Raw genomic sequence first — 26,492 nt, 5'->3', positions numbered from 1 at the left:
TATAACTACTATAATACTGCCCCTATGTACAAGAATATAACTACTATAATACTGCCCCTATATACAAGAATATAACTACTATAATACTGCCCCTATATACAAGAATATAACTACTATAATACTGCCCCTATATACAAGAATATAACTACTATAATACTGCCCCTATGTACAAGAATATAACTACTATAATACTGCTCCCTATGTACAAGAATATAACTACTATAATACTGCCCCTATGTACAAGAATATAACTACTATAATACTGCCCCCTATGTACAAAAATACAAGAATATAACTACTATAATACTGCCCCCTATGTACAAGAATATAACTACTATAATACTGCTCCTATATACAAGAATATAACTACTATAATACTGCCACTATATACAAGAATATAACTACAATAATACTGCTCCTATGTACATGAATATAACTACTATAATACTGTCCCTATGTACAAGAATATAACTACTTTAATGCTGCTCCTATATTCAAGAATATAACTACTATAATACAGCTCCTATGTACAAGAATATAACTATTATAATACTGCTCCTATGTACAAGAATATAACTACTATAATACTGCTACTATGTACAAGAATATAACTACTATAATACTGCTCCTATATGCAAGAATATAACTACTATAATACTGCCCCCTATGTACAAGAATACAAGAATATAACTACTATAATGCTGCCCCTATATACAAGAATATAACTACTATAATACTGCCCCCTATGTACAAGAATACAAGAATATAACTACTATAATACTGCCCCTATATACAAGAATATAACTACTATAATACTGCTCCCATGTACATGAATATAACTACTATAATACTGCCCCTATGTACAAGAATATAACTACTTTAATGCTGCTCCTATATACAAGAATATAACTACTATAATACTGCTCCTATGTACAAGAATATAACTACTATAATACTGCTCCTATGTACAAGAATATAACTACTATAATACTGCTACTATGTACAAGAATATAACTACTATAATACTGCCCCCTATGTACAAGAATATAACTACTATAATACTGCTACTATGTACAAGAATATAACTACTATAATACTGCTCCTATATACAAGAATATAAGTGCTATGATACTGCTCCTATGTACAAGAATATAACTACTATAATACTGCCCCCTATGTACAAGAATATAACTGCTATAATACTGCTCCTATATACAAGAATATAACTACTATAATACTGCTCCTATATACAAGAATATAACTACTATAATACTGCCCCCTATGTACAAGAATATAAGTACTACAATACTGCTCCTATATACAAGAATATAACTACTATAATACTGCCCCTATATACAAGAATATAACTACTATAATACTGCCCCTATGTACAAGATTATATCTACTATAATACTGCCCCGTATGTACAAGAATATAACTACTATAATACTGCCCCTATGTACAAGTATATAACTACTATAATACTGCTCCTATGTACAGTGATATAACTTCTATAATACTGCCCCTATGTACAAGAACATAACTACTATAACACTGCTCCTATGTACAAGAATATAACTACTATAATAATGCCCCTATGTACAAGAATATAACTACTATAATACTGCTCCTATGTACAAGAATATAACTACTATAATAATGCCCCTATGTACAAGAATATAACTACTATAATACTGCTTCTATGTACAAGAATATAACTACTATAATACTGCTCCTATGTACAAGAATATAACTTCTATAATACTGCTCCTATGTACAAGAATATAACTACTATAATACTGTCCCTATGTACAAGAATATAACTACTATAATACTGCCCCCTATGTACAAGAATATAACTACTATAATACTGCCCCTATGTACAAGAATATAACTACTATAATACTGCCCCTATGTACAAGAATATAACTACTATAATACTGCCCCCTATGTACAAGAATATAACTACTATAATACTGCTCCTATGTACAAGAATATAACTACTATAATACTGCCCCCTATGTACAAGAATATAACTGCTATAATACTGCCCCTATGTACAAGAATATAACTACTATAATACTGCCCCTATATACAAGAATATAACTACTATAATACTGCCCCTATGTACAAGATTATATCTACTATAATACTGCCCCGTATGTACAAGAATATAACTACTATAATACTGCTCCTATATACAAGAATATAACTACTATAATACTGCTCCTATATACAAGAATATAACTACTATAATACTGCCCCCTATGTACAAGAATATAAGTACTACAATACTGCTCCTATATACAAGAATATAACTACTATAATACTGCCCCTATATACAAGAATATAACTACTATAATACTGCCCCTATGTACAAGATTATATCTACTATAATACTGCCCCGTATGTACAAGAATATAACTACTATAATACTGCCCCTATGTACAAGTATATAACTACTATAATACTGCTCCTATGTACAATGATATAACTTCTATAATACTGCCCCTATGTACAAGAACATAACTACTATAACACTGCTCCTATGTACAAGAATATAACTACTATAATAATGCCCCTATGTACAAGAATATAACTACTATAATACTGCTCCTATGTACAAGAATATAACTACTATAATAATGCCCATATGTACAAGAATATAACTACTATAATACTGCTTCTATGTACAAGAATATAACTACTATAATACTGCTCCTATGTACAAGAATATAACTTCTATAATACTGCTCCTATGTACAAGAATATAACTACTATAATACTGTCCCTATGTACAAGAATATAACTACTATAATACTGCCCCCTATGTACAAGAATATAACTACTATAATACTGCCCCTATGTACAAGAATATAACTACTATAATACTGCCCCTATGTACAAGAATATAACTACTATAATACTGCCCCCTATGTACAAGAATATAACTACTATAATACTGCTCCTATGTACAAGAATATAACTACTATAATACTGCCCCCTATGTACAAGAATATAACTACTATAATACTGCTCCTATGTACAAGAATATAACCACTATAATACTGTCTCCTATGTACAAGAATATAACTACTATAATACTGCCCCTATGTACAAGAATATAACTACTATAATACTGCTCCTATGTACAAGAATATAACCACTATAATACTGTCTCCTATGTACAAGAATATAACTACTATAATACTGCCCCCTATGTACAAGAATATAATTACTATAATACTGCCCCCTATGTACAAGAATATAATGACTATAATACTGCCCCTATGTACAAGAATATAACTACTATAATACTGCCCCCTATGTACAAGAATATAATTACTATAATACTGCCCCTATGTACAAGAATATAACTACTATAATACTGCTCCTATGTACAAGAATATAACCACTATAATACTGCCTCTATGTACAAGAATATAACTACTATAATACTGCCCCTATGTACAAGAATATAACTACTATAATACTGCCCCTATGTACAAGAATATAACTACTATAATACTGCCCCTATGTACAAGAATATAACTACTATAATACTGCCCCTATGTACAAGAATATAACTACTATAATACTGCCCCTATGTACAAGAATATAACTACTATAATACTGCTCCAATAATATATCTGCTATGTTATCCAACCAGCACATGTCTGTTACAGCAGAGACCATAGTTTGCTTTAGTTGCTGTTTTTTAACCCTTTTGATCCTGCTGTCAGTCATCGGAGGCCCTTCTGGCTGCCATCTTGGTACTCCTGTGTCGTGCAGCCGTAGTCTGTACTTTTTATGACTTCACCATTTACACTATTTACTGCAATATTACGGTACAGTTATACTATTGTTTTGCAGTATATAGTGCGATCTATCACATAATCACAGGTTCAAGTGCCACAGAAGACTAATAAAATAAAGTAAAAATGTAAAAAAAAAATATAAAAATAAAAAATAAATAAAATCACTCATTTGTTGTAGTTGCAAAATAAATAAAATAAACATATTTGTGATCGCTGCGTCACATACGTCCGCTCTGTTTAAGTAAAGAACAATTAACCCATGTGTGCCATATGGAAAAAAAAACTAAAGACTAGTAGTGACTAGTAGTAATGAAAATGTTGTATATATCCCAAAATGATATGAATAAAATCGCTGCCTCGCCATTTCTTCCCAATTGGGTTTTTTTCTCGTTTTTCGGTACATTATACAGGAGGAGAAAAGATGTAATTGAAAACTACAAAAGTAAAAAAGTTGTAGCTCTTGCGAGAAGGGAAGGAAAACTCAAAAAGGAAAAGTCGCTCGGTCCTTGAAAGGTTAAAGGGAAACATTCACATTTCAAAGATTTTAGAATTTTCCAAAATATAATATAACAAAGCTTTTCTTGGCTGTGAGAATTAGTGCGTCCCTTTTAAGGTTGCCATGCGCAGTACCTCATCTCACCACTATTTTGGAGGCACTTTTTTCCCATAGACACCAATGTAATAGCGCCACCACATTTGCTACAATATAGAAGTGTAGCAATCTCAAATTGAAATTCCGCTTTTTTTTTTATCTGTTGCCACGTGGAGCTTATATTTTTGGTGTAGTCAGTGCTGTACAGTTCAGCATTCTCCATTTCCCCCATATCGAGAGCCTGTAAAACAAAGGGAAGCATATATTAGTGGGCAGGGCGGGCGGCAGCTTGCAGGGCATCCACCTCCCAGCGAATCTATAGAGGACAATGTTCTGTACTAAGGAAATTAATTATTTTTTTTTCCGGAAAGGTCAGTGGAGATTGTCAGCTCCTGTGATCAGCTGTGCGGTCGCATCGATTGAAGGAGAATGAAAGCGCCAGGCTGTCAAGAGTCGACTCCTCAAGGAGAGTGGCCTGCGGACAGGCCTCTGTGCCCTCTGGGACTTGTTGTCCATCCCATGGCGCAGATTTACGGCCGGCCTCATCTGTTGCCGTCTCGCTTTACATACATATAGATTAGGTGCTTGTAATCGGTTGATGAGAGTCGCTTCACACGGACTGAATTTTCAAGGTCTTTCTGGAAAAAATAAGGCTCAAAAATGATCACTTAGCGCTGTATGGCTCCTTCTCAACGCTTAATCCAAAAATCCATATTAAAGGGATTTATTTCAATATCCTAGGGACAGTAAGCCTTATTCCTCATCATTAAGACATAATCTAAGGGCTCGTACACACATTTCCAGGCTGGATTCTCGTCCTTATCTTTTGCATTGGGCGGACCTGTGGTTTTAGGGGGACATTTTTGAAGGGAACGCTCAAAAAAGAAAAAAAAAAATAATAAAACCACCCAGTACTGAACGGCATATAAGGAAGGATTAGGAAATGCAGATTGTTATTATAGGAATATTACTGGGCGAGTGAATGTCGTTTGTGCTCTATATGGCGGTATTACATGGGCTAAAATTACGAAAAAATACAAAGTATGGAAGGAGGGTTCTGTTACTTGTAGCTTATTGCTCAACGTTCTTGGGAAAGGTTTCCCTTCCTTCCACCGAACTTAATTCCTTTTTTTCTCTTTGCAAATGAAGAATTGGATTCCAGCAAATAAAAAGAAGAAGAAAAGACAACTTTTCCTTCTTTTTTTTTCAATATAGACCTTATTATAAGCTGCAGATATACAATAGAGTTTGTGCTGGCCGAAATGCAAAGCAAGAAGCTGCAGCTGCATCCCCCTCCTCTCCCCTCCTGCTGAGGGTTCTGCCACCAGTTCATGTCCCAGTCGTGCACAATTTTGGGCTAATTGTCTTCCTATGATATCTCCTTCAGTCTGCCGGATTCGGTTGGGCTGCGATCTCCGCTGACAGTACGCGGGTGCCGTATATATAACGCAGAGGAAATAAAAGCAGGAACAATATCGCAGGAGAAGATATCCTATAATTACCTATACATCTCCCGGCTCTCACCGCCAGCAGACCGCACCGCTCCTGTCTCATGTCAATTAGCTAATTAACAGCATTGTGTGTCACTCTTCCACCCCGTTGACGAATAATTGCACACCTTATCATAAGCCTAATTATTAGAACAATGGGCAGCGCTTTTTATAGTAGGATCCCGGATCGGCGGAGGCTCGGCGTCAGGATTTTCGGGGTGTAAAATTCAGCCTGGGTGAGACCTTTGTCTGCTCCCGGTGCACAATAGATAATTCTCCGTCTTAATGGCAGAAGAAGCCGAGGTTATCTGTAACATATTCTAAAAATTCCTTTTCCCAAACATCCAGTCCGTTCCCCTCAAAGGGTCCTTTGTCTCTTCACAGGAAGAAACGCAGGACAGCTGAAAACCAGAAGGCGTCTGTGGAGAATGAGATTACTCAGCCGAGGGAAGGCAGCGCCAAGCCGGGCCAGCCCTGCCAGAACTTTGTAGCTGTTCTGTTGCGGTGCCCAGCCATATCCACTCAACACATACAGACATCAAGCAACCAATCAGCACGTGTGCACACACAAACAGAGTCGTCTGATTGTGAGTACCTACAGCGCGCGGCGGCGGCGGCAGCCGGCCAAGGCCCCTTATACAATGAGCCATCGTCTTGTCTTCTCGCTGGGTCATTCCAGGCAATGGAGCGTGCCAACAGTCATATAGCGCCCATCCATGCGCCCCCGTCAGTCTCCACAATGGTCGAGGTTGGCACAAGCGTGCCACTTCCCAGGCAGTTGTCAGCCGAGCCCCCGATAAACCCAAGGAGAGTGTCGATTTTATTATATGTTTCATCCCCACCATCGATGGTGGCTCCCACCACTCTATAAATGTCACGAAGATTCTGCCAATTTTGTAGGGAAAGATTCTCTCCCAATTTCAATTCATTAAGGTTTATAGAAAAGTTGGAAGGCAACCAATAAGGGCGACATTACCGGGATCGGCAAATGTGGCACGTAGAAGTCTAGGATAATGGGTGGAGAGGTAGGAGACCACAATCGTCTCAGAAGACTCTACGTAGTCTTACTTTTTTGCAATTTCTTTTCCGTTTTGGAAATAAAGATTATTAAAAGATTAAGAACTTTTAAGGATTGGGGATGGGGATACTGGCTCTCTTTTAGGAGAGCAGCTGAGTATGGATTCTTGGCAATGCTCTATGGTTAAATAACATGAAAATTCGCTCCTTCTCTGTCTGTAGAAGATCACCTGCATCCTCATGGCAGTATCAAATGTCAACATATACATAATGTCCAGCCTCCTCTTCCTGGCTGATTTCAACCTTAGGGTGGATGTCCACCATTGTGTCTAGCCTCATCTCCATCTTCATTACTGGTGTCAAGTGTGGACTTAAAATAAGAAGACGGGAAGCTCATCCTCAAGACTGGAGTATAATCGAGAACAGACAATAGTCCTGTCCCATCTTTTACTAGCAGCCTCAAGAACTGTATCTATCATCACCCTGATGACTGGTGGCCTTGTATCTCCAGCCTTACCCTCACAGCAGGCATCCATTGTCATCATTATGTTGGTTTTCTATCCTCACCCTCACAACAGGCATCCATCGTCATCTTCATGTTGGTTTTCTATCCTCACCATCACGGCTGGCATCCATTGTCATCATTATGTTGGTTTTCTATCCTCACCATCACGGCTGGCATCCATTGTCATCATTATGTTGGTTTTCTATCCTCACCATCACGGCTGGCATCCATCGTCATCTTCATGTTGGTTTTCTATCCTCACCATCACGGCTGGCATCCATCGTCATCTTCATGTTGGTTTTCTATCCTCACCATCACGGCTGGCATCCATCGTCATCTTCATGTTGGTTTTCTATCCTCACCATCACGGCTGGCATCCATCGTCATCTTCATGTTGGTTTTCTATCCTCACCATCACGGCTGGCATCCATTGTCATCATTATGTTGGTTTTTTATCCTCATCATCATGGCCGACATCCATCATCATCCTCATGTTGGTTTTCTATCCTCACCATTACAGTTGGCATCCATCGTCATCCTCATGTTTGTTTTCCCTTCTTACCCTCATGGCTGGCATCCAGTGTTGCCCTCTTATTGGTTTTCTATGCTCACCCTCATGGCTTCCATCCATTGTCATCCTAATGCTGGTTTTTCCTTCTCACCATCACGACTGGCATTCATTATCATCCTTATGTTGGTTTTCTATCCTCACCCTCATGGCTGGCATCCAGTGTCATCCTCATGTTGGTTTAACTCCTCATCCTTACGACTGGCATCCAGTGTTGCCCTCTGGTTGGTTTTTCCTCCTCACCCTTACGGCTTGCATCCATTGTTGCCCTCTGGTTGGTTTCCCCTCCTCATCCCTATGGCTGGCATCCATTGTTGCCCTCTGGTTGGTTTTCCCTCCTCACCTTTTCGACTGGCATCCAGTGTAGCCCTCTGGTTGGTTTTCCCTCCTCATCCTTACGGCTGGCATCCATTGTTGCCCTCTGGTTGGTTTTCCATCCTCACCCTTACGGCTGGCATCCATTGTTGCCCTCTGGTTGGTTTTCTCCTCACCCTTACGGCTGGCATCCATTATTGCCGTCTGGTTGGTTTTCTCCTCACCCATACGGCTGGCATCCATTGTTGCCCTCTGGTTGGTTTTCCCTCCTCACCCTTACGGCTGGCATGCATTGTTGCCCTCTGGTTGGTTTTCCCTCCTCATCCTTATGGCTGGCATCCAGTGTTGCCCTCTGGTTGGTTTTCCCTCCTCATCCTTACTGCTGGCATCCAGTGTTGCCCTCTGGTAGGTTTTCCCTCCTCATCCTTACGGCCGTCATCCATTGTTGCCCTCTGGTTGGTTTTCCCTCCTCACCCTTACGGCCGGTATACATTGTTGCCCTCTGGTAGGTTTTCCCTCCTCATCCTTACGGCCGGCATCCATTGTTGCCCTCTGGTTGGTTTCCCCTCCTCATCCTTACGGCCGGCATCCATTGTTGCCCTCTGGTTGGTTTTCCCTCCTCACCCTTACGGCTGGCATCCATTGTTGCCCTCTGGTTGGTTTTCCCTCCTCACCCTTACGGCCGGCATCCATTGTTGCCCTCTGGTTGGTTTTCCCTCCTCATCCTTACGGCTGGCATCCAGTGTTGCCCTCTGGTTGGTTTTCCCTCCTCATCCTTACGGCTGGCATCCATTGTTGCCCTCTGGTTGGATGCCCAGCCATTACCTCTGTGTGAATAAAAGTTTACAATCTAAAGTAACGTTTACCCTCTAGGCTTAGGGTAGACCGTAGAAGCGATGTACAAGATGGTGAAACCCGCAGGAGATCATAGAGTCCTAGCGTATGTGGCCATACTAGTCAATATCGGGGGATCCGGGGGCAGGACATTGGTGGCAGGACCTACGTGGACTCCATGGGTGGCTACTTCTAGAGGACAATGCCAGGTAGCTGCCCACCTTCCTCACTGGACAGGCTGGACACTCTCTGCTCAGTCTTGTAGATGATGGCCTCCTCGTCAGCTGTAAACAGTCTTCGCACACCTCCTCTGCTGAAGAATGACTGCTAATGTGGTGATAATTTAATGCATCATAATTATGCAGATGAGAATGAGTGTGCCGCGAATTTAGCATATTTATTAATTGAACCTTTTTTTAAAACGAGGAACATTGCTCCAGATCTATTCACGTTAATGTGTTCAGGAAGTCATTTGTGTCTGTTCCCATTCAATCCAGGTTATACAGAAAGTCTCCATGGTGTTCAAAAGGACTCTGCTACCCCCTAGAGGAACATTGCAGAAATGCATTACTGGTGTTTTCCATAAATCTTTAAGTTGGTATTGTTTAACCCCAATTCTTAAATAGTTAGTCATTTACCCAGGTTATACCATCCTGGTCCATATCGCTATACAAGAATAGAAATAACTTTTACGAGCTGTACATATATAAATATATGCAGGAGATGCCCAGGTTATACCAGCTGTACATATATAATTATATACAGGAGATGCTCAGGTTATACCAACTGTACATATATAAATTTATGCAGGAGATGCCCAGGTTATACCAGCTGTACATATATAATTATATTCAGGAGACACCCAGGTTATACCAGCTGTACATATATCATTATATACAGGAGATGCCCAGGTTATACCAGCTGTACATATATAACTATATAAAGGAGATGCCCAGGTTATACCAGCTGTACATATATAACTATATACAGGAAATGCCCAGGTTATACCAGCTGTACATATATAATTATATACAGGAGATGCCCAGGTTATACCAGCTGTACATATATCATTATATACAGGAGATACCCAGGTTATACCAGCTGTACATATATAACTATATACAGGAGATGCCCAGGTTATACCAGCTGTACATGTATAATTATATACAGGAGATGCCCAGGTTATACCAGCTGTACATATATAATTATATACAGGAGATACCCAGGTTATACCAGCTGTACATATATAACTATATACAGGAGATGCCCAGGTTATACCAGCTGTACATATATAATTATATACAGGAGATACCCAGGTTATACCAGCTGTACATATATAATTATATACAGGAGATGCCCAGGTTATACCGGCTGTGCATATATAATTATATACAGGAGATCCCCAGGTTATACCAGCTGTACATATATAATTATACACAGGAGATGCCCAGGTTATACCAGCTATACATATGTAATTATACACAGGAGATGTCCAGGTTATACCGGCTGTACATATATAATTATATACAGGAGATCCCCAGGTTATACCAGCTGTACATATATAATTATACACAGGAGATCCCCAGGTTATACCAGCTATACATATGTAATTATACACAGGAGATGCCCGGGTTATATTATCTGTTCATATATAATTATATACAGGAAATACCCAGGTTAGACCATCTGTACATATATAATTATATACAGGAGATGCCCAGGTTATACCAGCTGTACATATATAATTATATACAGGAGATGCCCAGGTTATACCAGCTGTACATGTATAATTATATGCAGGAGATGCCCAGGTTATAGCAGCTGTACATATATAATTATATACAGGAGATGCCCAGGTTATTCCAGCTGTACATGTATAATTATATACAGGAAATACCCAGGTTATACCAGCTGTACATATATAATTATATACAGGAGATGCCCAGGTTATTCCAGCTGTACATGTATAATTATATACAGGAGATGCCCAGGTTATACCAGCTGTACATATATAATTATATACAGGAGATGCCCAGGTTATACCAGCTGTACATGTATAATTATATACAGGAAATACCCAGGTTATACCAGCTGTACATATATAATTATATACAGGAGATGCCCAGGTTATTCCAGCTGTACATGTATAATTATATACAGGAGATGCCCAGGTTATAGCAGCTGTACATATATAATTATATACAGGAGATGCCCAGGTTATACCGGCTGTACATATATAATTATATACAGGAGATGCCCAGGTTATAGCAGCTGTACATATATAATTATATACAGGAGGTGTCCAGGTTATACCAGCTGTACATATATAATTATATACAGGAGATGCCCAGGTTATACCAGCTGTACATATATAATTATATACAGGAGATGCCCAGGTCATACCAGCTGTACATATATAATTATATACAGGATATGCCCAGGTTATACCAGCTGTACATATATAATTATATACAGGAGATGCCCAGGTTATACCGGTTGTACTTATATAATTATATACAGGAGGTGTCCAGGTCATACCGGTTGTACTTATATAATTATATACAGGAGATGCCCAGGTCATACCGGTTGTACTTATATAATTATATACAGGAGATACCCAGGTCATACCGGTTGTACTTATATAATTATATACAGGAAATACCCAGGTTATACCAGCTGTACATATATAATTATATACTGGAGATACCCAGGTTATACCAGCTGTACATATATAATTATATACAGAAGACGCCCAGGTGATTGCAGGACAGGTAGTAATGTCCAGAGTTTGGGCCGCTGTGTTTTGGGCGGAAGGTCCCTGCAGCACAGAGTATTTAATACTTCTATGACTGATTCTTGCTTCTCTTTGCTCACAGGTGACATCAGTTGCAAGGGGATGACCGAGCGCATTCATAGTATCAACCTTCACAACTTCAGCAATTCCGTGCTCGAGACGCTCAACGAGCAGCGCAACCGTGGCCACTTTTGTGACGTGACGGTGCGAATCCACGGAAGCATGCTGCGGGCCCACCGCTGCGTGCTGGCCGCTGGCAGCCCATTCTTCCAGGACAAACTGCTGCTAGGGTACAGTGACATCGAAATCCCCTCCGTGGTGTCGGTCCACGCCGTGCAGAAGCTGATTGACTTCATGTACAGCGGGGTACTAAGAGTCTCCCAGTCTGAGGCTCTTCAGATCCTGACAGCCGCAAGCATCCTACAGATAAAAACCGTCATCGACGAATGCACGAGAATCGTCTCGCAAAATGTAGGCGGAGTGTTCCCGCTAATACCGGACTCTGGCCAAGAGACACCCAGGGGTACTCCAGAATCGGGGACCTCGGGGCAGAGCAGCGACACAGAATCTGGCTTCCTGCGGAGCCACCGTCAGCACAGTGTGGACAGGATCTACTCTACATTATATACATGTTCCATGGAAAACGGCAGCGGGGAACGCTCCTTTTACAGCGGAGCTCTGGTGAGCCACCACGAGACTGCCTTAGGGCTCCCGAGACAACATCACATGGAGGAGCCCAGCTGGATCACACGCATACATCAGCGTTCTCAGCGGATGGAAAGGTTCCTGACCACCACTCCAGAAACCACCCACTGCCGCAAGCAGCCACGTCCTGTACGTATTCAGACAATGATGGGAAATATCCACATAAAACAAGAGGTGGAGGACGACTATGACTACTACGGGCAGCAGAGGTCACAGGCCCTGGAACGCAATGAGTCAGAAGAGTGCGCCGAAGACACCGATCAAGCCGAAGGCACCGAAAGTGAACCCAAAGGAGAAAGCTTTGACTCTGGAGTAAGTTCCTCCATCGGCACAGAGCCGGACTCCGTGGAGCAACAGTTTATGCCTAGTCTCGTAAGAGACGGGCAACAAGATCCTTCCCAAGCGGAGTCTAACAACTTGTCCACTGAATGCGTAGACAACCAGAACCAACAGCACTTAGATACCAGCTCTTCCTCGCCCGAGAGGAGCAATACCGTTGACATGGACAGCACAGTGCTCAGTGTTAGCAATAGCACCGAAAAGGGGGTCCTACAGACTTCTGTCTCCCAGTCGATTACCCAAGCTATGCCAACCACTCAACTCTACTTACGTCAGACGGAAACACTCACCAGCAACCTGAGAATGCCACTAACTTTGACCAGTAATACCCAGGTCATTGGAACAGCCGGCAATACCTATCTTCCGACCCTCTTCACTACGCAGGCAGCTGGGACCGGTCCAAAGCCTTTCCTCTTCAGTCTGCCCCAACCTTTGGCTGCTCAGCAAACTCAGTTTGTGACAGTTCCCCAAGCTGGATTGTCTCCATTTTCTTCCCAAATCCAAAACCAACAATCCCAAGGTGGACACAGCACAGGCAGCAGCCAAGGAGAAAAAAAGCCTTATGAGTGCACCCTCTGCAACAAAACCTTCACCGCCAAGCAGAATTACGTGAAGCACATGTTCGTACATACAGGTAGGTGGCCAGAGCTTGGTCAACTGATTTCTTTTCACATAATTTCTAATTTTCCCAGTAGTTTCCTTTCTTTTTGTCCTAACTCTCCACCCTTAATCAAGAAGTCCCAAAATACTGCAACACCGAGACCCCTCAACTCAGTTTGTTGAATTGACTTCTTGTCCATGGACATTGCAACATCATCTGTCTTTGCTTCCACAATTCCCAATCTCCTGTACTTTAGTGCTCGTTCCTTCCACCCCTCATCTCCTATCCTACCTGTATTACACTGTCCTTAATTAAACCAACTCACTTTATGATCATGAAGAGCTCAACCACTTCGTAGAGTGGTGACATTGACCCTTCATTATGCCAATAAGACCCTCAGAAGCCCAGTAATATCAAACTGGCAACCTGAAACTCTCAAAATCCTCAAACCAACCTAAGTAATGAGCCACCACTCTATGAACTGGTTACATCCACGCTATGAACTGGTGACATTAACCTCTCAATACTTTATTTAGGCCCAGTTACCAAAATCATACTCAAGAAGCCCAAAATTCTCCAAGTGGTGACTCTCAAAGCTTGATATCCCAATAGCCACCTTGAAAACTCTCACCAGTTTTGATGAGACACTTATTCTTACCAACAACCCTTTCCCGTTAACGTTTTATTAACCAAACTAAACCCAAAAAAGCCCATCCTAGAAGCAACCATCATTTAATCAATGAAGTCCTCTTGCCACCCCTCAGTGTGCCACAAAATCTGAACCATCTAAACGTAGTTATGAAGACATGGCCAACTCCACCGCTCATCCTCATTCTGGACAAAAACGTGGCTCTCAATCATCCTCATTGTATAACAGAGGCTCACTCAACTGAAAAGGTCCAACCCTGGTCCCACCGAGGCCCTCATGCCCACCCTCTAAGGCACCAGTAGAGTCCATCAGTTGGACACATATCTACTTGCAAGGACCCTTCTGTCAGTTACTGCTCATGAAAGGCAGTGGTCACTTTTCGCCTGAGTTATTAGAACGTTCCGGCCATCTCGTAAGTCCCAGTGCAACCATAAATGTCTAATTAGACAGGAAGTCCCAGTGTCGTTAACAATGTGATGATGTTGTTGTTGTTGAGGTCCTATTATATAATATTATGTATTTCTGCACATTCCTGACCTCTCCCCCGTGTGCCGTTACTAAGGAGTGGTATAGAACCAGAATGTTAAATATTCCACCATCTGTGCTCACGTCATCTTTACTCATCTGGTTGTGAGATATTTTACCAGAATGTTAAATATTCCACCATCTGTGCTCACGTCATCTTTACTCATCTGGTTGTGAGATATTTTACCAGAATGTTAAATATTCCACCATCTGTGCTCACGTCATCTTTACTCATCTGGTTGTGAGATATTTTACTGACCCTGTGTTTTCTTTGTTTTTGTTTGTTTTTGCTTTTTTTCTCCCCCTTTTATGGACAACCTAAAAAAAAAAAGGAGAGAAACCGCACCAGTGTAGCATCTGCTGGAGATCGTTCTCATTGAAGGATTACCTAATCAAACACATGGTGACGCACACAGGCGTGAGGGCGTACCAGTGCAGCATCTGCAACAAGCGCTTCACCCAAAAGAGCTCCCTCAATGTGCACATGCGCCTGCACCGCGGAGAGAAATCTTACGAGTGCTACATCTGCAAAAAGAAGTTTTCTCACAAGACGCTGCTGGAGAGGCACGTGGCTCTTCACAGCGCCACCAATGGCACTGCCAGCATCCCAGTACCCGTTCCACCTCCAAACTCAGCTCCAGGACCAGTTCAAGCTCCTGCCACCACCCCAGGACAAGGATTGCCTCCAGCTCCCAGCATGCCTACAGCACCGGTTTTGCCGCCTACTCCGGTCTTGGCATCTGCTCCGGTTTTGGCTCCAACTCCAGCCTTAGTTCCAGCTCCAATTTTGGTCTCTGCCTTAGCACCGGCACCAACACTGGCTGCACCCCCTACTGCTGCTCCACCACCGGCTAGTCCAGTTCTAGTCCCTCGTCCTGGGCCCCCCAGCAGCGGAGCCCCGGTATGCTCAGAGGCCACAACGTACGTTTGCTCAGTGTGCCCAACTAAGTTTGACCAAATCGAGCAATTTAATGACCACATGAGAATGCACGTTTCCGACGGATAAATACCATCCATTCTTACGAACAAACAACAACAAAAAACAAACAAAAGCTATGGCACTAGAATTTAAGAGTTTTCTTTTTATTTTTAGGGTTTTTTTTTTTTCGACATTTTGTACTACATGAAGAACTTTATTGCCTGCTGGTACATTACATTTCCGGAGAGTGGGTGAATATATATATCTATATATATCAAGATATATAACCTGCATATATATTTTATCCAGTCTCCCTCAGATGGTGGCCTTAAGGCCTGGTAGATATACCTGAATTCTACTGGTTGGAATTCTAACTACTGGCCTCTAAATACAACCCTTCTTTAAAAAAAAAAAGTTAAAAAAATTAAAAAAAAAAAACTAAAAAGAAAAAAAAATACAAAAAGACAAGTGAAAAAAAAAAATAATTCATGAAACATACAGAAACTGAACCCTTTTTTTCCACTTGTGTAGAGCACTACAAAAAAAATAATATAACAAAATATTCTGAAAGGCCTACTGTCTCCTAATATGCCGCCTACAGTGTTTTTGTTTTGTTTTTTTCTTTCCATGGCTTTTTACTTTCTGATGGACATTTTTCTGCATTTAATCGCTCAGACTCCACAGTATCTGATGGATAAAAACTACGCACTTATTTTATTATTGTCTTTTTCACCCCCGTTGCGGCATTAAATGTCTTTTTTTTTTTTTTGCGGGAGGAACGGGCAGTTAAACGAGGCTGGTAAGAGAGGACCAGAATTCGAGCCTCCTCCCGGGGGGGTCACGGTCTGGTTTCATCCTGCCACCTGGTCCTACCTAAATCCCCCTCTCATCACCCTTTTACCCGTCCATGTATTTCATCTGCAGCTGAAGAAAGTAAGAACTGAGTGAGCGACATGAAACACACAAGGGCAAAACGTGTAAAAACGTCTGGCTGTGCGAAAAGATTTTTTGTAACTTTTTTTTTTTTCTTTTTGAAATTTCAAGCAAAGAAGAATCTGAAATATCCGAAGCAGCTTGTGCAAAAATCCGCAATCCCGACGCGGCACAGGACGGAGGCACAAATGTGTCCACGGAACCAGCGTCACGGACTTACATCCGAGGTCTAGAAGTCCAAAATCTGCTCAGCCACAAATCGGAGGTCTGGTGCCATCATTCTGTTCTATGTGTGACGGGTGGGCCGGGCGCAGACCCCGTACATCTCCTTGTGTCGGGTCCATATTTGTGACGTTTCCAAAGGCCGACTGTTCTTGTTGCATCTCGCCTGGCAATTTTTCGTCTACCCCTTTTTCCGAGCACTTATCTTTTCGGGTCAAATCTTTTTTTGAGCCCCAATTTAGCTTTACGGTCGCTACAAATTGCACAGGTAAAAGGAACAGTCTGCTTTCCTCCCCGTCCCCCCCCCGTCCCCTCTCTGGATGGTTGCAAAAAAATATTTAGAAAATTTGTAGGATCGTTCTGTAATAGGATTTGCCAAATCCATCCCCAACGGTCTCCTTTGTCACCGCGGGAAATGTTCGCAAGGAATAAATACGCTCCACGGAATAAAGAAACAAAACGGATATTTTGTTTTAATTTTGACAAATTCCAAATCAGAATTTGCAACAAAACAAAAAAAAAGTTATCACGGTATCATGAAATCAAAGGTTTTTATTTGTTACCCCTGCAAATTCATTGCCAAATATTAACCCTGAAATGACGTACAATTAATGCCAGAATGTCAGTGCTTGACCCCTGGAACATCAGTGCTACAATGTGTCCGCTCCCAGGAGATACTTGTGTGGTCATCTCCAGCAATTTGGTAACTCTGTTTTGGGAAATTTTGATGTTTTTTATTTGTTCTTATTCTTTTTTTTTTTTTTCTTCTAATTTTATGCTCAGAATGATCGCTGAGAATTTAATTTTTTTGGTGAATTTCCAAATGAACAACAATTATTATTAATATTAATTTGAATACATTTTAAACTTATACATTTTCTATTTAGTTTACAAATTTGCAGTTTTATGATTTTCTTTTGACCTTTATTTTTTTTATTTTTTCACGGTGACCGTAGAACGTTCTCCGTGGGTTTGGCAAATTCTGCAATTGTCATTTTTCGTAGACGAACCTCCAGCATGTTCATTGTGTGAAGCAAAAGGTGCAGGGAGTGACGGACCTCCATCAAGTGAAACTTTTTTTTGTTTTTTTGTAAATTTTCTACGTAACTAACGTTTAGTGCAAGGGACAAAGCCGGGCGAACACTGGACGTGCAGGGGAACGGTCTGGGCTGGGGTCGGGGGGCCGCTCGAGGAACACAGGAATAATGAGCAAGTGATTGAGAATCGGACGGAACTTTTCTATTTGCTGCTTTGTATTCTTCATTTTATGTAGCGTCTTTTTGCCGGGAGGAATTTTAACTCCTTATCTGCCACGTGATTGGTGGCGGAACAATGCAATCACCGAGCGATTCTCCACCGCTCGCCCTGATCTCACTGGTACCATCTGACCTTACAAGGATTCTTAGAATCCGGTCCATTGGGGCAGCTGAATCCAGGGAGAAGAAGGTGTTCTCTATACCCATGTCTGACAGGTCTGCCCTCCGACACACATAAGATGCCAAAAGACGCCAAACTCTGGCACAACCTGTTCGATGAATTGGCCCCTAAAGAGTCACGAGTCCTTCACAGTATCCCAGGGTTAAAATATGGACCATCATCTTAGAGTGCTGACTTATTAGCTCAGTGCTGACTTATTGTCTCATAAGTTTGACTTATCTCAGAGCTCTGACATTATCATCTCAGAAGTCTGAATTAGCACCTCAGAGTTCTGTCTTATTATTTCGGTGCTGACTTATTATCTCAGAGCTCTGACTTATTATCTCAGTGCGCTGACATTATCTCAGAGTTCTGACTTGTCTCAGAGCGCTGAGTTATTATCTTGGACATCTGACTTATTATGTCAGTGCTGACTTATCTCAGACTCCTGACTTATATCAGTACTGAGTTATTATCTTAGTGATCTGACTTATTATATCAGTGCTGACTTATCTCAGAGTTCTGACTTGTCTCAGAGCGCTGAGTTATTATCTTGGACATCTGACTTATTATGTCAGTGCTGACTTATTATCTCAGACTCCTGACTTATATCAGCACTGAGTTATTATATCAGCACTGAGTTATTATCTCAGAGCTCTGACTTATTATCTCAGTGCGCTGACATTATCTCAGAGTTCTGACTTGTCTCAGAGCGCTGAGTTATTATCTTAGACATCTGACTTATTATGTCAGTGTTGACTTATTATCTCAGAGCTCTGACTTATTATATCAGTGATGACTTATTTTCTCAGATCACTGTCTTATTATTTCAAAGCAGTGATTTATCTTAGAGTGCTTACCTACTATTTCAGAGTACTGACATTATTACCTCAGTGCTGACTTATTTTCTCAGAGCGATAACATATTATCTCAGAGCTCTGACTTCTTATCTCAGTGCTGACTTATTTTACAGTGCTAACTCATTATCTCAGAACTATGGCTTATGTCGGAGTTCTGTGTTATTATGTCAAAACTGTGACTTATAATCTCAGAGCTCTGACTTGACTTATGCAAGTTATTATCTCAATGACTTATTACCTAGGAGCACTGGCTTATTATCTCAGTGCACTGAATTATTTCAGAACACTATCTCAATATTGTAGAGCAATAAGTTAACTCTTAGAACAGACTTACAAAGTACAAATTTGTTATTTCAGAGCGCTGGATTGTTACCTAAAAGTGCTATCTTTATATTTCAGAGCATTCACTTTTCTTATGCAGATGATATAATATCTCTGAGCACTAAACTTATTTTCTGAGAGTTCACACTTGTTATCAGAGAAGGCTAATGTACTATTTTAGAGCTCTGACCAAAGATCTGACGGCTCTGACTTACTAATATATTTTTGTTGCTCTGAGTTATTATCTCAGGCCTTTGGCTTATTTTATTGAATCTCTGATGTGTAGCCTAGAGCATTATTTTAGTTGTTCCTTAGCTCTGGTTTATTTAATGGCTCAGATTTATTATCTCATAGTGACTTATTTATGTCCCAGCTCTGATTTACTATCTCAGATCATTAACTGGGATGAAACCTCTTCTCAATAACTGATGAAGGCTGCATTCTCATGAATATTGATCAGTATGGCCACCTAGACATTAGGGCGTTGTAGTTTTCCCCAGATATAGGCCAATATTATGCACATGTTCTAATACTCGGGTTTATGAAAGCAATTGCTGAGATACACAATGGACTTGTCATATGGTGAACCGATAGTATAGAACTCCCAACACATAATTGATCAAACTTGACTCCATAGCGCCACCTACAGACTACTGACTCATAGTAACAAATTAATTCTGCCATATGAGAACACAGAGTCGGTGACCGCCAAGCTCGATCCACCGCATTCTCATTTTTGACCACTAGATGTCACTGGCTTCTGGAGGCCTTTCCCCATGGAGACAACGAAAACATTCCAAAGGTCCAAAAGTGATCGAGTCCGATCCCAGACGTCCTGTATAAGATCCTGCTGCTGTCCCCACAGAGAAGGCTCCACCAGTTTATGATTTTTCTATACATTTGAACGATCCGAAAATATTTATTTATCGTATTTATTATGCTTGCTTTTATGGCGCCCACATATTCTGCAGCGCTTTACAGACATTGTCATGCTCAATCTGGTACAACATTGCAATGTTTTTTCTTTTAATAGGTTTAAAATGAAAAACTGGGTTCAATTCTAAATAACAGGCTCAATGCTAAATTCGTATATCTAGTGCTAACTTTCTGTTCCAGAGCGCCAAATCCTCTGCACAGATGCAGAGTTCCAATCCTTACTGTCTACATGCACCACTAGAGGGAGCCCCGGAGACCACCGCATACTGTCCACACATAGAACTCCATTCTAACACAGTCCACAGTCAGCACCTGAGCTCCCCCTGGTGGTGGCTGAAGGCAGACGCAATTTCATCATCTAAATCTATGTCTTGGGAAGGGATTTGGACCTTTATATCATAAGGATTCAATTTAGGAGTAAATCTGGCGTAGACCTTCCTAGTGACTTACCTATAGGAGGCCATATACAAGGTGCGGAGGGTGCAGGACAGCAGGGCTTTCAAGGGGTAATGCAAAGTTTGGAGTAGATTGAAGTCTTTAATTTCGCCCACATTTTCTGGTTTTACGATGGAAGCCACCACAATATTCATGAGAATGCAGGCTTGGCATCACCTCCTTCCCCCATTATTGATACTTTGCTGTGTTCCGAGGGCAGACCTGCATTATGGCGTGACCTATCCTAGCTGCCCATGCCAAGCGCACACTGTGCGTACACCAGTATGGAGCAGACAGCGAGCGTGCGGCGGCACTAGAGCGCCCCCTGTGCAGAGCCGTGGGGCCACATGGGGTGACTGACCCTAGTGATGCCCCGACGTGTCGCCCCTACCCCGGCTACACCCTACAGGCAGATGTATGTCTACAGGATTTAGGAGCGGGTTGAGTACGATCTCCTTTTCGATGCGTGCGAGTCTTCCACCGAGGAGAACCTATACACAGACGTTATTCTCTGACACCTTTGTTGTAGAATGGATGATTTCGTTGTGTGAGGAGTGGGGGAGTCATCGTCTGAACACTATGCTGTAATATCCTCCCACGCAGATGTCATCTCTCCCGTAGAGTTCTTGTCTGGTTGTTCATCCCTATGGTGATAGAGCAATACATGCCATAGATTCCCTCCTCTGCAGTGCCTCCTTAAAGGGAACCTGTCATCCGCTACTGCAGGATGCCCTGTTAAAGATAAAGTAGAGCAGGCGATGGCACCTTTAAGTGCCCATCTGGGGGTCTGGGAGAAGTAAGCACCATTCCACGACTCGATGGGTCTTGTTGCCCCTTTATTGAATGGAGGAGATATGAGACCTGCTTCAGCCTCCTCGTTGACTCTTTGGGGGGTTCTTTGTACCCACTTCTAGAACATTATTCTTGGGGGTTTCGTAAGGCGCCCAAAAGTAAAAGAGCCTGACCCAGTGATGGGTTTCCTCTAAGAAACAGTTTGCACTAACTACAGAGTACACCTGATGTGCGACTTGGGGCTGCCCCTTCTGCACAGAGGATGTTATATTCTGAGATTGTCCACCGTGGTCACGGAATTTCCCAAAATTATCGCCAATGTGTTACCCACACGGTTATTCACACAGGACACAGGTGCCGGAAAAGAGCTGGACTTAATGGAGACGTCTCCCACCCAATGCTACCTTACTGACCTTCTCCTTGTAGCAATAGCATAGAGGCGGCCATGTCTGCAGATAAGAACCTCGCGTCCTGTCTCCGTGACCCTGCGTGCGTTAGAGGCCATGTACAAACCTAGCGATCGCTGTCTTCTGGGTAACCTGTCGTACCGTGCGGGGAAACATTCTCTTGGCGTTGAGGACGGAAAGAGTTTCACTTGTTATTTCTGTTTTGTTCCGTTTTTTGGCCAATCTTCTTCTTCCGTCAGGACTCTCTGCTTTGTGATTTTGCTCGTTGTTGTTTTGCGTTGATTATTATTGCACTAAGTTTGACTGCACTGCACTGCACTACTGACAAGTCATTGCACAGGCCGAGAGGCAGACAGCGGAAAGAAGTCGATCATGCTGATGAGATGGTTAAAAAATCGTAGCTACAAAAGCTGAATTGGGTTGAGCCCACTTAAAGTAAAAACTGATCTTCCTAGATGTATCCACAACTGATTGCCTTCCCTGACATGTACACACATTCTCAGTATAGGTGAATGGGAACCGCCGAAAGCGGAATGGTCGGAAAGAAACCTTCAGTTGGGCCATGGGCATTAGAGGACACCGTAATGTACAACTTTCAACCATCCGGCCAACCGAGAAATGAATCATTGCTTAAGGACTGGAAATGTCCTTCACACTCGTCCACTCTTTGCCAGTTGGAGAACTTTTATGACCGCCAGTCTCAATGTTCTTGGTGGTGTCGGGTAGTCCTCCTCTAATTTCCATGGCCGACTTTAGATTCAGGTACGTTCGAGGAAGGGTCAAGATGTTTGACGTCCTAAACCTAAACCAGTCAAGCTTTACTGACAATACCACACTAACCCGTTAAGATGCCAACTAACTCTTAAGATGTTGTGTTCTTACGATACAAACGTTGCATTCGTGCTTCCTGAAATAAGACGTGACGGTGGTCCTCACCGGTATGAGGTGACCGAGACAGCGGTGGGGTCACGGGGGAGGGGAGATGAGAAAAAAAAATCTGTGATCCAGTATTAAAGCTTCTTGAAGGATTTTCCCCTCTTGATTGCTGTGCACTGTGGACCTCACAGACCTGATACGATGTATTACAGAATGGTGGTTGCTTTCGCTGATCCCCCATGCGTTCTACATGACAAGTTAAGGAAACTTAGTTTCCAATATTAGAGACCACCATGAAATTCACGAGATCTCTTCTCCTAGAGTTCTCCACCCCGGTGTCTCCTGGAAAAAATGGGACGCTGGATAACGATAACTTTGTTACTCTAAACATCAGCCATAATCTCGTTGTAGACACACGTGTTCGAAGTAGCAGATCAGACCTAAAGCGAGAGAAACCGAGGCTCGAACTGCAAGTATTAAGAAGTACATGTTTAGTCGAGGTCTCAGCCTTATGCTTTCCTTGAGACGTTAAGCTCGTATACTACAGTGGCTGCTTGCTGCAATATCCTACTGAAATCAGGCGGAAAGTCACTCGCCTGGAGCGGTGGGATCCCACGCCCGCAATGCTGTGATTAGATTTGCACTAGACTCAAGTACTTTTTCACCTGGAGCTACAGAAGGATGCACCCACGCTCACGACGTGGACGGTGCGGCTCGGAAACAGACTGACGTCCTATTCTTGGGTTGTCATCTGTGCTTTAATAACCTTGGATTCTCCACGCACCGACTATTCATGTCGTGTCCATATTTTCCAATATTTACGACAGGGCCAGTATCTGGACAGAACTTTGGATTCTCACGATATACATATATATATACACACCCATTAGGCTCCAGTCCACTGCTTGCTGTCGTTTACACTCTCTTTGTCTCGGCCGAGGAGAGCGGGGAGAGGTCTTCTCTTGATGTGAGTTATTATTCGGCTTGTTGGCATCTGCTTTTTTTTTTTTTCCAAGAAGTTTTTTTTCTTATTGTGTGCTAACAATGAAGCATTGCACTTTTTCCCCCTTGTAAAAAAAAAAATAAAATAAAAGTTAAAAACAAAAAAAATACAGGGGGAATAATCTGTAGTTGTTTGTTTCTTGCAATGAGTTGTAAAAAATTGAAAAAAAACAAAAACATGAAATTTCAAGTAAAAAAAATAAATAAATTGTGGAGTTTTTTTGGAAAGTTGACCAAATCGTGACTCGAAATATTTTGGCAACTAAAAGGTCTGGTGCTGGTGTTGAGGGGGGAAGTGTTACTCGCTCGTCGTATGTTTACCCCAGGCAGTGTCTAGATAGCAGATGTATTTATTTGTTGTTTTCGGGATGGGGGGATTTCGCTCACTTCATGAACTTAGTAGATGTTTACCAAGAAGGAAACCACCTTACTGCCTTGTTGTATCAGTCACAACACATTGTAAATCCACGGGCTGGGCCGCACCACTGCGGCTGAGCCAAAGAAAAAAAAACAAGACCAAAATCCTTGCTGGTCGCAGTTCTTGTCTTTATTTCTATATATTGTACTTTTTTTAAAAAATATATATTCTGACTAGATCTAAAGTATCGTGAGCTACGACACCCCTCCCCTCCCCCTCCTGTCAATCACTGTCCGTACCGCAGCACTAAATACACTAAAGCGCTAGTTATCGATAGAACAGACTTTATTTTAGTTTTTTATCATTAACTTTTTTTTTTTTTACTAACATCGTTCCTCGTATTTAATCTTTACAAGCAGTATCAACCGTTCATGTGAAAAGCGGAGTTATAAAAAAAAAAAATAGAAAAGACGCTCTTTTTTTGTATATTTTTAGATATTCTTTTTGTCTTAGTTTTCGCTTTTTCTTTTTTTTTTTTCATTTTATTGATATGTAATTCTACTGTAGACCAAATATTAGCGTGGAGGCTGAATTTCAGGCAAAAGGCAGGTGACATGTTAAGACGCAACATGCAAACATGCTACGAGCATCTTTACAAAGCCTTATCGATTTTATTCTTTTTTTTATTTTTTGCCATGGGCTGTCGGTTGGAGCCTCGCTCGTGGGGCGACCAGGCGACACTTCCCAGTTGTGGGGGATTTTTTTAATTAAAAAAAAAAAACACTAGTTCATATTTTGTAATCGTACAATCATTGTATTATGTCATGGTTATTTCCTTCAGTAACGCAACAGAAGTGCATTGCAGGTGTTACCGAGAATCGGGGTGGGTGGGTGAACGATGCAGTAAGGCCTTTGTGTTTAGACAATGCTTTGAGTTTGTTCATTTTATTGTACATATACAGCACATATCTTTAGCTTTTTATATCATTTCAATAGGAAGACGTTATTTTTTGATGTGTTTGGTACCGTGTCATGGTTGTGTCTTCAGGCTGTGTCCGGTGTGATGAGGGGTTGTACAGGACCCCACTGCGGTCACTTTCCTTTAGTGTTTCGTAAACTTTTTCTACAATAAATAACCACTCCCTGACTTTGAAAAAAAAAAGTCAGGCAGTATTCACCAATCAAAGTGTTCCATCTTGTGAACAATTTTTAGTTGGGTCAATATGTCTGGTCATACTTTCCTGAATTCTAGTATTTGGACCACCTCCATCCAAACATTATGAAAAATAGTTAAAAAAGTATGCCCTTCCTCCCAAATCTAGCAATTATTTATATCTTGGTGCTGAATTATTAAATCCAAAATTCACATTTAACTTTTTTATATTTTTGGCACTTCAGTATTAATGTTTCTCAAATCATGGTGCTAAATCTAATTATTTACAAGAACATTGGGGTAATAATCATTATTTTGGAAATGTTTCCAATCATTGAAATGACAAAGAAAGTATGTGAAATTGTCACTGAAATGTGCTCAATCCAAAATGTGACCCAAAGGATAACAATTATAATAAAAGGTAGATTGCAAAATCACCCTCCTCCCCCCCCAAAAAAAAAATTGTCTATTTTTTCATAATTTAACAAAATAAATAAATAATAAAATAATTTATATCTTTCATTGCCTGTGAAGTCATGATTTTGAGTGGTTTGTTTGACATTGCAAATTATAAACCCCAGTCCCTGAACAGGAAGCCTGCAATGCAAAAATCGTGTCACTTAACCACACACATCAAAAATCTAGGTATATTCAAACAGCGCGTCCTTGACTGAAATTTTCTTAAAATGAGAACTGAGAGATTTATTTTTTTTTAAAGGAAGGAATTTTTTTGTTTTTTGTGTAATATTTTCTATTTTGAATGCATTTTATTGGTATAAGACTGTTTTGTTTGTTATAATTCTCTTTGGTGAAGGCATTAATAATAAAAAAAAAAAAATGTAAAGAAAAATTAAATAAAAAATTAAAGGAGAGAGACAATTTGAAACAATCTATGTTTGCCCTTATGGATATGCTGCATATCTGAGATATTAAAGCTGATTTGTCAATGAGTGTTAAAGATGGGATAAGAATTTGTTTTTTTTGTACGTGTTAAGATAATATTGTTATCCACTGCTGTTAATTTTGTGTTGAAAAGGAACGTAGAAAAGGGATTGTTGTGTTTTCGAGTTTAATTTTTTTTATTAAGAATATTATTTATGAGATGTCAAA

The 26,492-nt window shown here is 41.0% G+C and overlaps 1 protein-coding gene across 12 annotated transcripts in view; it reads left to right on the top strand.

Moving 5' to 3' along the window:
- Positions 1 to 16,134, top strand: part of ZBTB20 (zinc finger and BTB domain containing 20) — a 1,044,548-nt gene extending 1,028,414 nt beyond the window's left edge. For 7 of the 12 annotated variants that reach the window (XM_069760556.1, XM_069760557.1, XM_069760553.1 and 4 more), the window contains 3 exons: positions 6,285 to 6,487; positions 12,016 to 13,611; positions 15,085 to 16,134. In XM_069760556.1, the coding sequence (XP_069616657.1) occupies positions 12,036 to 13,611; positions 15,085 to 15,758 (2,250 nt within the window). In that variant the 5' untranslated portion in view covers positions 6,285 to 6,487; positions 12,016 to 12,035 and the 3' untranslated portion in view covers positions 15,759 to 16,134. The remainder of the gene's footprint in view (positions 1 to 6,284; positions 6,488 to 12,015; positions 13,612 to 15,084) is intronic. The other 5 variants (XM_069760558.1, XM_069760555.1, XM_069760563.1 and 2 more) reach the window with 1 other exon arrangement.
- Positions 16,135 to 26,492: the final 10,358 nt, after the last annotated feature.

The sequence above is a fragment of the Ranitomeya imitator genome, chromosome 3, assembly GCF_032444005.1.
Source record: "Ranitomeya imitator isolate aRanImi1 chromosome 3, aRanImi1.pri, whole genome shotgun sequence".
Classification (NCBI taxonomy): Eukaryota; Metazoa; Chordata; class Amphibia; order Anura; family Dendrobatidae; genus Ranitomeya; species Ranitomeya imitator.
This window is presented reverse-complemented; position numbering and strand designations above follow the sequence as displayed.